This window comes from Dermacentor variabilis, chromosome 4 (genome assembly GCF_050947875.1).
Source record: "Dermacentor variabilis isolate Ectoservices chromosome 4, ASM5094787v1, whole genome shotgun sequence".
Taxonomy (NCBI): domain Eukaryota; kingdom Metazoa; phylum Arthropoda; class Arachnida; order Ixodida; family Ixodidae; genus Dermacentor; species Dermacentor variabilis.
Window position 1 is genome coordinate 171922653 of NC_134571.1, and position 14488 is coordinate 171937140.

The 14488-nt window shown below is 43.0% G+C and overlaps 1 protein-coding gene across 2 annotated transcripts in view; it reads right to left on the bottom strand.

The window, feature by feature from the left end:
* Positions 1–272: 272 nt before the first annotated feature.
* Positions 273–14488, bottom strand: part of LOC142578069 (uncharacterized) — a 44298-nt gene continuing 30082 nt past the window's right edge. The window contains exons 3-4 of one of the 2 annotated variants that reach the window (XM_075687488.1): positions 11661–11738; positions 273–1022 (exon numbers count right to left, since the gene is read on the bottom strand). In XM_075687488.1, coding sequence (XP_075543603.1) covers positions 877–1022; positions 11661–11738 — 224 coding nt within the window. In that variant the 3' untranslated portion in view covers positions 273–876. The remainder of the gene's footprint in view (positions 1023–11660; positions 11739–14488) is intronic. The other variant, XM_075687487.1, reaches the window with a different exon arrangement.

Below are 14488 nucleotides of genomic sequence, written 5' to 3' on the forward strand. Positions count from 1 at the left end.
TGTGTAGTGCCAGGGCGTTCAGTGTGCCGATAAAAGAAGTGGTTGTGGCCATTTGACAACATCGCAAAACTTGTACAGCTGGCTTACTGAAAACTGTCATGGAATAGAAAGATCACAAGAACAGCAGCTATTTCTTTAAACTACTATCCGATGATCCCCAGCTCAAATTTTAGGCAATTATTAAATAAAGAAGAATCAATGAATAAACCGTAGCCGTTAAGTTGCTATGGGATTAAACATTTATTGACAGCACATTTACTGCTATGATCATTGTTTTCTGTGATAGTCGCTCCTTATTTATTTAACTGAAATGTGCAACACCACAAGTATTTATATAAGAAATACCTTGCAATAGCGGAATAGGGCTGGTCATCTTTCAAAACAAGTCTATTTAACAGTCAACATAGAGTCAACCGCAGTTTCACGATGACAATCTTCGAACTTGTCGCCTATTTTCCCCTGAGACCCTTCGCCCAGCACAATTGTACAAAATATGAAGAGAAACAATGTATTTTGTGGCATGTTTTGGGAAACCTTTATCTAGACAACGCAGGTAGTTGTTTCTGGCTTCTTAGTCGACCATCGTTTTCGCATGAAGTGGTTTCTGTCCAGCAATAGCAGCATGTTCTTTACAGCCATTACAGCGACAACTTGTGAAATACAATTTTATTGATTTGAACTTAGGTAAATGAGTTCCTAAATAACTTCAGCTGCTTCATGGAGCTAACTTCATCCGAACAAACATTTATTCTGCTGTTTTACATGGCTACGAAACTATTCTAGGACATTGCCAGTGTAATGTCCCAACTGCAGAAATGAAAAAAAAATAGTGCAAGTGGATAACATTAACACCGGCGGTATAGCACGACAATGCTGTTAATTATTTTGGACAGACTTTGCTTTGCAGTCGCTTGAATAAACCGTATACGACTCCGTACTTAATACATAAAAGTTCTGTTCGCAATCATCCAATGCTGTATCGACAGTTTGGTCCCACACAAACATCTTGAAATAGTCCTTGCCTGTAAATGAAAAATGACGCTCATTAGCAAAAAGAAATCACGCCCACTCCTACCAAACTTGCAAAATATGCTAAAGAAGTTATGCAAAACGCTAAATAATACTGCACCCGCTCCCTGTTTGCAAGAAGCCAAACAACATGTAAAATATAATTGTTCTAGAAACCAAATTGTGGAAGGGGCTTTGTACTGAAAGCCACATGCCACGCTACCACACATTTTCTTCCCTTAAGCACTCCACTGCTCCTTAAAATATGTGCTATTGATATTCGAATTTTAGCCGTTTTCTGCCCCTTCCTTCGACTTTTCCACTGCTGCTGCTGCTACTGCTGTGACTGCTGCTCTTTGAACGGTGGGTGGGTCACCGCGTCGGTGGGTTGTTCAGAGCGTGCGTATACGTGGCAGGAGCTTGGCAGAGAAGGATGATATGCCAGGAACTCGTTTGGGCTACAACCGCGTCGAATGTGCACAATGGCCTGTGGATATCCCAGGTCGTCGCGACATTAGCCTCTTGACAGCTGTAATGATCCGAGACTCCCGGCAAGCGCTTACCTTTCTACCAACGTGCTAGTCCAGAGGGAAGATAGATATAATGGAGGAGAGGAGGCGGAAGAGGGGCAGGGTATGCGTAGAGCCAACGCAGTCGCTCGCGGTTCCCATACAAAGAAGAAGGATCGCCCTATTTTGTTGAAGTGGCAACTTGACGAGGTAAGAATGTTCCACGGCCAGTTCTAAGATTTTGGTGGACTCGACACCAACCAGGAACGTTCGCCTCTGGATAATGACGAAGCGCCGCTGATTAGGCCTTGCTCCATGATAGGGCCATGATAAAAATTCACTGCCAGCTGACGCAGTGGCAAGCAGCAGGTCTCCTTGGCAAGATAGCCTCCAATATACCCCTATGAGTAAAACGTTTTGATGACACGCCGTGAGATCATTGGCTAGAATTGCTGCTCGAAGCCAAGATTGAGTCCGCGGAAAACATGCTGGCCATTACGACAAACGTTCTCCCTAAGTTAGCCTTTGTGCTTGCTGGAAGGAACGGCGACAGTTCGCGCGTAGACATAAGCCTCCGAACTGAATTCGCGCAGCATAGATGAATCTGACAACGTTACACAGTCAAAGTTCACACGTATACATCGGCACTTCACGACAGCAGCGACGCTCATCGAAATGCACGAAGAGCGAAAGCGAATTACCCCGGCAGTGTCGACCATCGCGGTATTTCATGTACACAGTATATCAGTGCAGCATCAACACAGGGAAAAATAAGTAAATTTTTCATAACGCTCACGTACCTTTCTTTCACAAAGTAACAAGTCTTAAAGAATGCATTTGTAGTGGCTAGATCACCTTGAAGGCTCTCAAAACGCTTACGATATCTTCACGGAGCATGCAGAAGTGCCGCAGTGCTTTTAGAACTAATTAATTGCTTTTGAAACACTTTAAGTCCACAGTATCGACTGCGATGAAGGTGGGGTGAGGGGGAGGTCATTTTTCGTGTATGCATTCAGTTTATTAGCCAGTGACCAGTTATTGCTCTTGTTTGATTTGCCCAATGTAAAAGCCACATATAATAGTTTGCCATCACTTCCATAATATCTGTTCCGAATGTGCAATGTACTGCTCGAAAACGCAATTTTTGCTGCTTCAAAAGCTGTTCCGAAATCTCTTCCGAATGTGCAATGTACTGCTCGAAAACGCAATTTTTGCTGCTTCAAAAGCTATTCCGAAACGACATTGGTCCGTAGCATCGCTACGAGCAGTGGTTTGCTTAGCATAAACAAACTAGCACATCTTACAAGATATCCGTCTTCAAACTGTTTTATGAAATTCATTAACGTTTTAACTGGGATTAGTTTGTTCTTGTTTTGATTGTTGGTTAAGGTGTTTGCTACGTTGGTTAAGGTGTTTGCTACAGGCGGGTGTAGCCCGGCAGTCTGGGCCGGCTTTTGCCCCTCCTGTGCAGCTCGTCCCAGATCAGGAATTATTTAGTATTGTGGACAAGTTTGGTGTCGTGTAGATATGCTAGTAGAAGTCAATAAGGGTTGCTTACGAGTTATTATCAGTCTTTTGGTGAATATTATATGTTGCTTGCACGATTCAGAAGAATGTTTTGTTTGGAGGTTGTTAATTAGCGGCTTCCTTCTAGCATAGGGGCCCCAGTCTGCACTAATGTTCTTCCTTGCCTATAATTTATTGACACTCTGTGCAGAATCAATAGGTAGCTCGCAAATTTTTTAATAACGATTCTTGACCGCAGGTAGATCCCTTCTTTATACTATTAAATATAGCACCTTCAAATCATTTAAGGCCTTTACTACACAGGGCTCGTTAGGTAGGATTAAAGTCGACAGGAAATGGTAACGCTGCATCCCTTTAAATCTAGTCGATGATGGGTGCTCTTACTGTTGTTGACCTTCAAAGCACTTCTTTCCCATACCATGCACTTTTTCCTTCTCACAACTACCAACAAGGGAAGGGATCCAATGGCGGACCAAATTGTAAACTTTGCTTAAGAAATGCGTGATTAAGCGTAGCCACTTGCGACAAAATTTCTCAGGATGATCACAACGGGGAGTTTCGAAGTGCAGCTGTAGAGTCCGCCAACACGGCAGTGTTTCGTAAAAGGGGCTGTTTCAGTGAGCGCAGCGCAACTGCTATAGCCGAAATATTTGTGATATGTGAACATCACTGGGTAGTCTAAGAGGCCTGACACATTAGCTCAATCGAAGGGATCCAAAACGAAGCAGCGCTGTCACTTCAAACCAGCCTGACCAACCTGTCCATTTACACCGTGCATGCAATCTTGATAAGTAGTGTCTAGGTGCCTAAACAACAAAGAGTGGGCCTCTAAAGGTGTGAAGTGTTCGTAGGGTAACATAAGGATGTGGTGATCATAAATGTTGTCCTCTAAAAACGAACCCGCCTGTGTCCTCTGTTTCATATGATTAATTCCAATGCCACATGCAGTACGTAATGCCACATAAAAGTGATAACGAAGTGTAGCGCTCTCTTCCGTAGAAGGGCTTTGCCAGGAATGGACTGCGTCGTAGGAGCTGGGTCGGAAACGCTTTAGAGGATAAAATACGAAACGACAGACTGTCTCGCACATAACTTTGTTGGTTGACTCTAACTTCACGTTCACGTTCACGCTGCAATGACCATCGCATGACATTCCAATTGTCACCGATACCTCTGTTGTAAATTGCGTGCGGATTAACTCAGCTCATCCACAGGAAGGGCTCGAACTTGTCTTTTAATTGATAGTTTTACGTAAGCGTCCGTAAAACAGACCGAGGAGATTTCAAGAATACCAATGCCTTTTTTGCAAAGCTTCCGGGAGATCGCACATCTCTAAAGTAGCCCTAGTGCTAGAGTCTCTACAAAGCGGACATGGCTTCACTGCTCCTCAGATTCAATTCGGCTTTTGGAACATGCGTTCGAAATCAATAAAAAGGTAATTATTTTGCAATCGGTCAAAAGGTAATTCCGACTTTTCCTCAAAGTAGCGCCCTTCTGTGCAGGTAATGTACTTTAGGTAAACTGCCTCTGCAGGGGGAAGTGCTATATATGTACCGGTCAGGTAAAAATATCCGTTCAATGTAGTAAAAGAAGAAACAATTCGCATGTGAAACATACGTCCGGGAATGAGCTATCCTAGGCTGTTAGTTCCATTGGCATGACCAGCACACACGCCAACCTACTAACGAACCTTTAGTGTTCTTCATACAGGTTAGGTTACTTTACTATAGAAAAGAAAGCTAACTGCAATAGGCTCAGGAAAGCTCCTCTGACAGTACTTTTCACCTGAAGCATGGTGGAACCGGTTAAGTGTACCAGCTGAATTATTGTATGTTGTTTCAACTGATTTTAAAGAACTGGCTTCTGCAGAACAGCGCATTTCAACCAATCCAGGTAGATTTCAGGAAAAAGCAAGAATTGCCTGCTCCACAAATTGCCTCGTCCAAATGCTTGATGAAGAAATGTTGAATAAGTGATCGATGTACTCATTCGCATAGGCCGCATGTTGAAACTAGGAAGCCAAACCTGAGCAGAAATCATCTGTGCTTAACAGACCTAGACAAAGTAGATTCCTAATTGCACTGATACCAAAATTTTTGAAGAAAGGCAGCATGTGTTCGTAAATATACAGATTTACAATATATGATGCAGCCTCAGGTTACAACCCGTGACATCAGCGCCGTTTGCTCTCCTAGCGGGCGCATTCCAACGTCGAGGGTCGCCCTCAAGAGCCACTGCGCAGCCTTTTGCGTTGCAGCGTGTGCTACTGGCGCCAAGGTTTAAACTGCGGCACGCATGCCTTCGTCATCCGACCTGCCTGGTACGAAACATTTTTGCATAGTTTAGAGCCACAACATCCGTGATGAGACGAAGCAGCGTGACCTGCCTGTTAAATTCTGGTCATCTGAGGGAAATGCATTGATTAGACAGAGACCATTCTGTAGGAGGAGTGAAATTGCACGTTTTTCCTTTTGTTTGCCTTCCTTTCATTCGAGTCGTGTCGTTAATCTAGCGGTCCGGAAGTGTACTCCAAGACCGTTATAAAGCAATAACATCAATAAAGATTTGTGAGCATATAGGGGCACGTTCACTAAATGCTGGGCCTTTCCCGGATGAAGCACGCTGGAAGTCCAGCTGACGAGAAAGATTGTCGTGGTTTCGGAGACAATGCGCTCACTTCAAAACCCTGTAATTTCGATAGTGTGTATTGGCCGCACTGAACAGGGCAAGTATAAAGTGTCGAGATCTGTATCGGCGGATTGTAAGGCGGCAGTTGTCGTACGACATCAATGACCGCAAATTGAATTGCCAGTTGTGCGCTGCTTATCATTAAAGACTTAGTTTTGTCTGTTGTCCCACGTCTTTTTCTTTAGCATCTGAAAAAATAAGACTTAACCAACGTAAAATATAATTTATACGCTAACAGCCTGTTAAACTTGTTTTGACATCTGCCGTTCTCATATGAAGAGTTTTCGAAGAATACAATGATGTCAAGGTCGGGAGTGAATGCAACCCATCTGACGTTGGGATTTTTCAACACACGTGTTCACGTGAAAGTTGCACGACGGAAATTTTAATGAAACAGTTGCCTTATTCAACCGCAATACGATATAGATCATTTGAGTAAGTTGTATATAGCTTTTGAAATTGGTCTCACAATACATCATGTCTATGTTTCTTAGCGTGGCTAGCATTAAAAAAAAGGATGTGCCAAATAAATTGAAGGACATTTACCAGAACACGAAGCTTATGAGTGTCATAAAAAGTGTACTCCTTTTCCGTTTAGCATATTTCTGAGCACATTATCTTCTGTCGATTGAAGTGACGTTTACCTCAATTTCGCAATTGCAAGATACCTAGTCGCTGATTAGGGGAACATTGTTTAATCACGTCTTAGATCCGTATTTAATTGGATATTTTACATCATAGGCATAGCAGACGTTCGTATTTCGTAAACCTCCCACCGCAAGAAAAGTATGCTGCGTCAAACTGTTTCTGAAAAACGGCACCAGGGTCTGCACATTGCTGTTTCCAAAGCAGTTCTCGTAGTACCGCTCGAAATACAGCGCGTGCGTCACGAGCAACGAGAGAAAGAAAGACCATGCCGCTGTACTGCACAGAAACTACAGTCGGTACTCCGCAGCGAATACCAAGGCGATGTTTTCAAATAAAGAAAGCAATTCTGGTTGGATGGATGGATGGATGGTATGAGCGTCCCCTTTGGAACGGGGTGGTGGGTTGCGCCACCATGGCTCTTGCTATTATACAGCCTAATGCCCTACCCAAGTTACAAAAACTAAAGAAGAGAAAACCACCATGAACTCCCACAACCACATTTTCTGACCCCCTATTGCGAACTGTGAATTTGGCACGTCCCCGTTTTTTGTCGTTTCCCTTCTTTTCTTGCGCCAATCCTCCAATTGCCTCTTAGTAGTCTCTATTGCGGACATGTTCACTTTTCCCCTGCTCTCGCTGAAACAGGCGCTGTTTACACAGGCACACCAGCGCCGCCTAGCCGTAGTTGCCTAGTCTATAAACCGTATCCTCGCCTTCAGGACGCGAAACCTCTTTAGGTTACCATCGTTTTCTACTCTCAGCAACCAGTGAAACTGCGAGATAACCATTTGTTCCACTCTGAAGAGCAATTACTCATACGTGCTCATCTTATACGCTAGTGTGCATGCTCGCACTCCTCACGCCAGCAGCGAAAGGCAGAAGAATGCCCGGGCTTCGCTTCGTGGAGCCTGACGATGCGTCCATTTGCTTCAACCGTTATAGTTCGCAGAAAACTTTCTGTGGGCATGTAGTCAAAAAAGAGAACCCGTTGCGCACGCGCAATACCTGGGATGCCGTTATTCCACATCATCTTCGCTTAGAATGCGACAGTGCTAAAAAGAACACAAACGACACCCTTCAATTGGGTTTACTGTAGGAAGCTAGGCGCAACGCTTGGCGTCATGCTGCCACACGCCGGCGATGAAGACAGCTTCGACGCCGCAGCCTACCTCCAGCGTGCCGAATAAGCTATCTCACCTGTCTGCGCATCAAGAAGCAGCAAAATACCTAATCTCGACATTATATATTATAACCTTCGCCGATGCTATGTGGAGTACCATCCCGGCGCCTGTGTTTGATTTTGGTTGCCGATACATCGACGGGGACTATGCAAAAAATTTTTGCGATGCTATTTAGTGAAGCGCAAAATACTCTGGCGTATTGGTGCACTGGAGTATCAGGTGATTCCAGACATTATTAAGCAATCACAGCGGCGCTGCGCACTGCCTGCAGTGGTTCGTGTTGAGAAGCTTAAGAGGTTTCATGTGTGCTATAAACAACCAACTGTGAAAATTTAAATTGTTACTTTCTTTATTACGTTCCTTTATTGTGCGCCCTTTTTGTTTCACGTTTTGTTGGTACGAGCGAGACATTTGGCACTAAGACGGTAGCGACGACACGTGCGCAGTGTCCTCGTTTTCCGACGACCGTTTTTATCAGCTAAGAGACGTTAGAAAGTCGTCGCTCGACGACTGATGCGCCTTTCTCTATGCTAACTTTCTCTAATGTTATCGCTAATTCAAGAGCAAACGATTCTTTGTCGAGTTAGATTCCGTGCGAGAGAGTGAATGGACGCGTATACTTTTGAACGCACGTGAGCACCACCGATTGATATTGACCTGTAGATCCGATTTCGACGAGCGATGGCTGTGCTCGCTGCTGTTGTTGAGTCTTGTGTGTTCTTCGTCTTCACGGGAACAAGATCGCCCGTTAATGCGCTCAATCCCTAAATGGCGTTATTGGAAGTACAATTCTTTGCCATAGCTACAACCTGACAATCAATTGAGGTAATTTTCGTGGGATTCTGGGCGACACTTTAAGGCTATAAACGAAGCTATACTATGAAGGCCGTTCGAAAAAATATTCCTGAATGAACCATACTCGAGGGATAGTTAATTGAGTATTTTACGAGCTTAACTTTATTGCTTAGAAGAATTTTGTCTGGGCCTAGTTGATCCGTAATTGACATAATCATCATCATCATCATCATAATCATCATAATAATCATCATCGTCAACATCATCATCATCATAATCAGCCTGGTTACGCCCACTGCAGGGCAAAGGCCTCTCCTATATTTCTCCAACAACCCCGGTCATGTACTAATTCGGACCATGCCGTCCCTGCAAACTTCTTAATCTCAGCCGCCCACCTAACTTTCTGCCGCCCCCTGCTGCGCTTCCCTTCCCTTGGAATCGAGTCCGTAACCCTTAATGACCACCGGTTATCTTCCCTCCTCATTACATGTCCTGGCCATGCCCATTTCTTCTTCTTGATTTCAACTAAGATGTCATTAACTCGCGTTTGTTCCCTCACCCAATCTGCTCTTTTCTTATCCCTTAACGTTACACCTATTATTCTTCTTTCCATAGCTCGTTGCGTCGTCCTCAATTTGAGTACAAGCCTTTTCGTAAGCCTCGTAAGCTTCGTAAGCCTTTTCGTAATTGACAAATATTTTTCAAAGCGCGAACAACGAACACAGAACAAAAGTAATGTCCTGTGAATAAAAAATATCTGTCAATTATCTTTATCTTTCGTTGATTTCGTAAAGGTCTTCGATTCAGTAAGGATACCAGCAGATTTTTAAGTACGGCGTAACCGAATTGTATGGTAAGCATGCGTAAAAATTGTCTAATATTACTAGAGTCTGTATACAAGGCGTCCAAACTGGCATGCACGAAGCCTTAAATGAAGCCGGAATTATTTATGTGACTAAACAAAAATGTTTATTGTGCAGAAGCTAAAAACCTGACTATAGTTTTTCATTTCTGGCTGCCAATAGTTGAACAATAGGATTAAGAAACATTTTATTTGTTGTTGCAGTTATAGACATGTCGATTTGAGTGTTTTAATTATTGTAAAGGATGTCAGAATATGTGTTTCGATCAGGCTACAAATCGCAAGTTCCCCTTCTTTTAGGGAAGGCAAAACTTTCGCGAAATATAGCAAAATACAATCTGACTACGCCCCCCGCGGACGAGATAGCGGCGCCATCAAACCGCCTAATTGGGAAAGCAAGCTGTTCACCTCCATACTCGCCATTATGGGCAACAACTTTCTTAGTTGTTGGCGCGAAATAATAAGCATGAGCTGTGGGTGGCTCGGGGGAAAACATGAGTGTTCTTATCGTTTCTGATCAGCCCAGTATTACAACTAATAAATCGCTGACTTCCTCACTCAGACTGTTTGATGGTGATGCTATCCTGCGAATGCGGGCAGGTAGTAACGTGGTGCCTTTCATGTTTCGCAGTATTCCTTTTTTCACCACTAATCATCATCGTCTATTTTTACGTATACTGCCGAAAAAGGCCTCTGGCAGTGATCTCCAATTACACGTGTCTTGCACTAGCTAGTTCCTTATTATGCCTGGAAATTTTCTCATATTATCTCCTCATCTAAATTCCTACCAACCTCGACTGCGCATCTCATTGGCACTTATGCCAGTCTAATACACAACCGATCAACTGCTCTACGCTTTAGATGTCTAGCCTAGCTCCACTTATTTCCTCCGAATGTCAACGGGAATTTCCACTGCACCCACTCACTCTCTCATCCACACCGCCATCTTCCTGTCACTTGACGTCACGCCAAACACCTTTCGTTCGTTGGATCGTTGCGCGGTCTTTCACTTATTGTGAAGCTTCTTTGTTAGCCTCAGTGAATAAGCCTTATAGGTTAATACCGGTAGAATGCACTGATTGTATCTTTTTTTCAACAATGGTGGTAAACAGCCGGTCTTTTTTTTTGTAATGCATGTCATGGGTGCTCCAAGCCATGTTTATACCAAAAAAATTATTTGGCATGATCAGGACCTTCTATGAATAACTGACGTGATCAACGCACCCTTTAACATACTCGAGAGGTTCACTGCCAATGACAAACACTTGTTATCTTGCCCAGCTATTGAAAATTAGCTTTACATTATCATAATAATTGTCGTCCCCACCGTTATACTTTCTTGGCGAAAATCTTCAACGTTATTCTCATTCAGCCCCCACTTTTCTCAACAAGACCATGTCATCTGGTAAGCGTAGATTTGAGGAGATATTCCCCGTTGATCTTTACTTCCAACCCCTGCCAACTTCAATACTTCTAAGCATGCAATCACCCGCCGGTGTTGCTCTGTGGCTATGGTGTTGAGCTACGGAGCACGAGGTCGCGGGATCGAATCCCGGTCGCGGCGGCCGCATTTAGATAAGGGCGAATTGCGAAAACACCCGTGTACTTAGATTTAATGCACCTTAAAGAACCCCAGGTGGTCGAAATTTCCGGAGTCCTCCACTACGGCGTGCCTCATAATCAGAAAGTGGTTTTGGCACGTTAAACCCTATAATCGAATTTTTAAGTATGCAATGAGTATATTTCTATAGAAATTGTGTATCCTTGGCTGACGCCCTTTTTAATCCTTATTTTTCTGTTTCTCTTGCGCTAATTAAAATAGTTGCGGAGTCTTCATAGATATATGATAATATATTCACGTATGCTTTCTATACTTCTTGATAATGCAATGCATCTGTGATTGATCAACGCGCAATGTTTGTTTTGCGGGAGAGTTTTAAATTATGTATCTTGTAAGTTTTCTTGCAACACCATAAATGAAATCTCGACAATTCCAGCAGTAATTAGACAATTGTGTAAATACTTATATAACAAGTTGCATGTCAATTATACAAGTGACAGTTTCGCAACAGTACTCCAAACACCATTCACTCAGTTTTATTCGCAAAGCTTGATTCGTCTTTCAATAATCTTTTGTGCACGATTAATGGGACAGCCTGTACACAATAACATCAACCCATAAAATTTTTCACACAAGTTGGGGTCGAAATTTGAGATCTTCCTTTGCTTTCACGATGTAGTATTAGGAACCTAACGTTGCCAACGACTTAATCAAGAGTAGAAGTGTCTACGATATAACTGTTTTGCTTTATACGAAGGAGACCCCCAGACAACGACTACGTGTTCAGCCAAAACTGATGCCCCAACGAATAATCAATGGGGCCATTCTTATGATACGTCGTGAGCAACTTCAGTCGTTTTTGTACAATACAGCGCACTCACCTTCCAAGTTAAATTTAAGAACACCGCACTTCTCTTTGTCGCTCGCAAACATTAGCGAGTATTTCCGTCCAGTTCCACCTATGTACAAATAGATTATGCATATGTTAGGACAACCAACATTACAAATGAACAACTGCAGCTGCACAGAAACAAATGAACATACTACGTTTTAGAATGTCAGACATGAACTATTAGCTTATATAGCTGTTGCGGGCCTGAAACGAACGTGGTTTTCATAAAAAAAGCACAGTTTATCGCCGACATTATTTCAGTGCTTATTTCGCAAGCAATATCTGTAAACTCTCATGTTATACATCCATACCCATATCTGAGACGATCGCTACAGTTTTCACCAGCCGTAAACAGCTTCATCATTGCATGCGATCTTTAGTCCATGAGAGCATAGACAAAGTGCCTAGATTTGGTGGCATTTACTGCACGTAAGAATAATTTAGGACACTAAAGTGTTGAATGAAATATTGCAGAAGTTTTACGGCCTTGAAAAACTTCGGAACATGCACGTATGGAACCTATCAAATAGATTTACCAATGTTGGTATCTTCGATGAACAGTCGCTGACACAAAAGCAAACATTCAAGTAGAAGTATGCCGGACTGCGGCATTGTGCATTTGTTTCGGCCGTTGCTGTGCAAGCTAGGAGATAAGGTTAGGTGATTTCAGTGGTCAGTCTGACTCGAATCTCATTTCGTTCTCGCCGTAGCTCGGCTCAGTTCAACTATTCAACGCACACGATGGCCTACGTCACTGCATCTGTCATCGCGAAAATTTGTAATGGTGCGAGCAGCTATAGGTGCGCCTTCTGTCCCGTGCGGCGACATAGTTTCGCACAGAGTTTCTAATTGCTGGCAATGAAGTGATGTTTTCGCCTTCTGAGTGTTTACAGATCTCTTTCTTGTTTTTTTCGTATTGGGAAAATGAGAGCACGGCAATCCTTAATTAAGAATACATAGCCAGAAATGCGGCATATCAGGCGCGCGAAACGGGGGGTGACCTCTTTGGGTGGTCACTTGATTGGTGCTTCTTGACTGAGTGGGCGTATGAGTTTACTAATTCAATTGATGTTTTCCAAGAAAGGTTTTTATCACCTAGAATTTGCTTTGCATATGATACTGACTTCTGTTGGAACATCTTTTGAAAAGTTCAATTATGCGGTATTAAAGTTCTGTTTTCCTGGACCCTTTGATTACACTCTGGCCTATTATACCTAACAAACTTACCAGGAACCTAGAATTTTTTAACACTTAAGTGACATATACCGAAGATGTGCTTAAATGGATCGTTTACATGCATCGATCAATTATTCATTGGCTCTTAAGCTTGTTTGAAATAGTCGATTTGTTTTTCAACTCTGCCGTATATTGAACGACGCGAACCATATGTGCGACCTTGCGGCAAAACATGAGAAAAGAAGCAGAGATATCTGTTCCTCAATTTCCTTCAAAACATTTCGCAGCTTATGTCAGAATTATCCAATATAACACTTCAGTTAGTTATCTAGTTTGTCGAAAAGCAGCTGCAAGTTTGCCTTTTTCTACGCATCTCGCTTTGATTGAAGTGCAAAACATTCATGCTACATCGATCCCGCCGTCGGCAATACGACAGAGCATGACCTTCAAGCTTAGATTCCAGTAATTGTTCGGGGATGCCTCCGAGAGGAGCAGACGTAGACATAATGGCAATATTTCGTAGAAAAACTATTAAAGTAACGAAAAAACCTTTCCTCTACGATAGTGTGCGCGAGTTCCATAAAGGTTCATCAATGAGCATCTACGTATGTATGTATGTATGTATATATATATATATATATATATATATATATATATATATATATATATATATATTTGGAATATGAACCTGGCAACGTTCAACGCTAGAACGTTATCTAGTGAGGCGAGTCTAGCAGTGCTATTGGAGGAATTAGAGGGAAGTAAATGGGATATAATAGGGCTCAGTGAAGCATATAATGGCCAAAAGAAGCACATGCAGTGCTAAAAAGCGGGCACGTCCTGTGCTACCGTGGCTTAGCGGAGAGAAGAGAACTAGGAGTCGGATTCCTGATTAATAAATATATAGCTGGTAACATACAGGAATTCTATAGCATTAACGAGAGGGTGGCAGGTCTTGTAGTGAAACTTAATAAGAGGTACAAAATGAAGGTTGTACAGGTCTACGCCCCTACATCCAGTCATGATGACCAGGAAGTCGAAAGCTTCCATGAAGACGTGGAATCGGCGATAGGTAGAGTAAAAACAAAATACACCTTACTAATGGGCGACTTCGATGCCAAGGTAGGCAAGAAGCAGGCTGGAGACAAGGCAGTGGGGGAATATGGCATAGGCACTGGGAATAGCAGGGGAGAGTTATTAGTAGAGTTTTCGGAACAGAATAATATGCGGATAATGAATACCTTCTTCCGCAAGCGGGACAGCCGAAATTGGACGTGGAGGAGCCCGAACGGTGAGACTACAAATGAAATAGACTTCATGCTCTGCGCTAACCGTGGCGTCATACAAGATGTGGCCGTGCTCGGCAAGGTGCGCTGCAGTGACCACAGGATGGTAAGAACTCGAATTAGCCTAGACCTGAGGAGGGAACGGTAGAAACTGGTACATAAAAAGCCGATCAATGGGTTAGCGGTAAGAGGGAAAATTCAACACTAATTCAACACTAAGAGGACCTTAGTGTTGAAGCAATGAACGGCAATCTTATGGGCATCATTAAGGAGTGTGCAATGGAAGTCGGGGGTAACTCCGTTAGGCAAGATACCAGTAAATTATCGCAGGAGACGAAAGATCTGATCAAGAAAC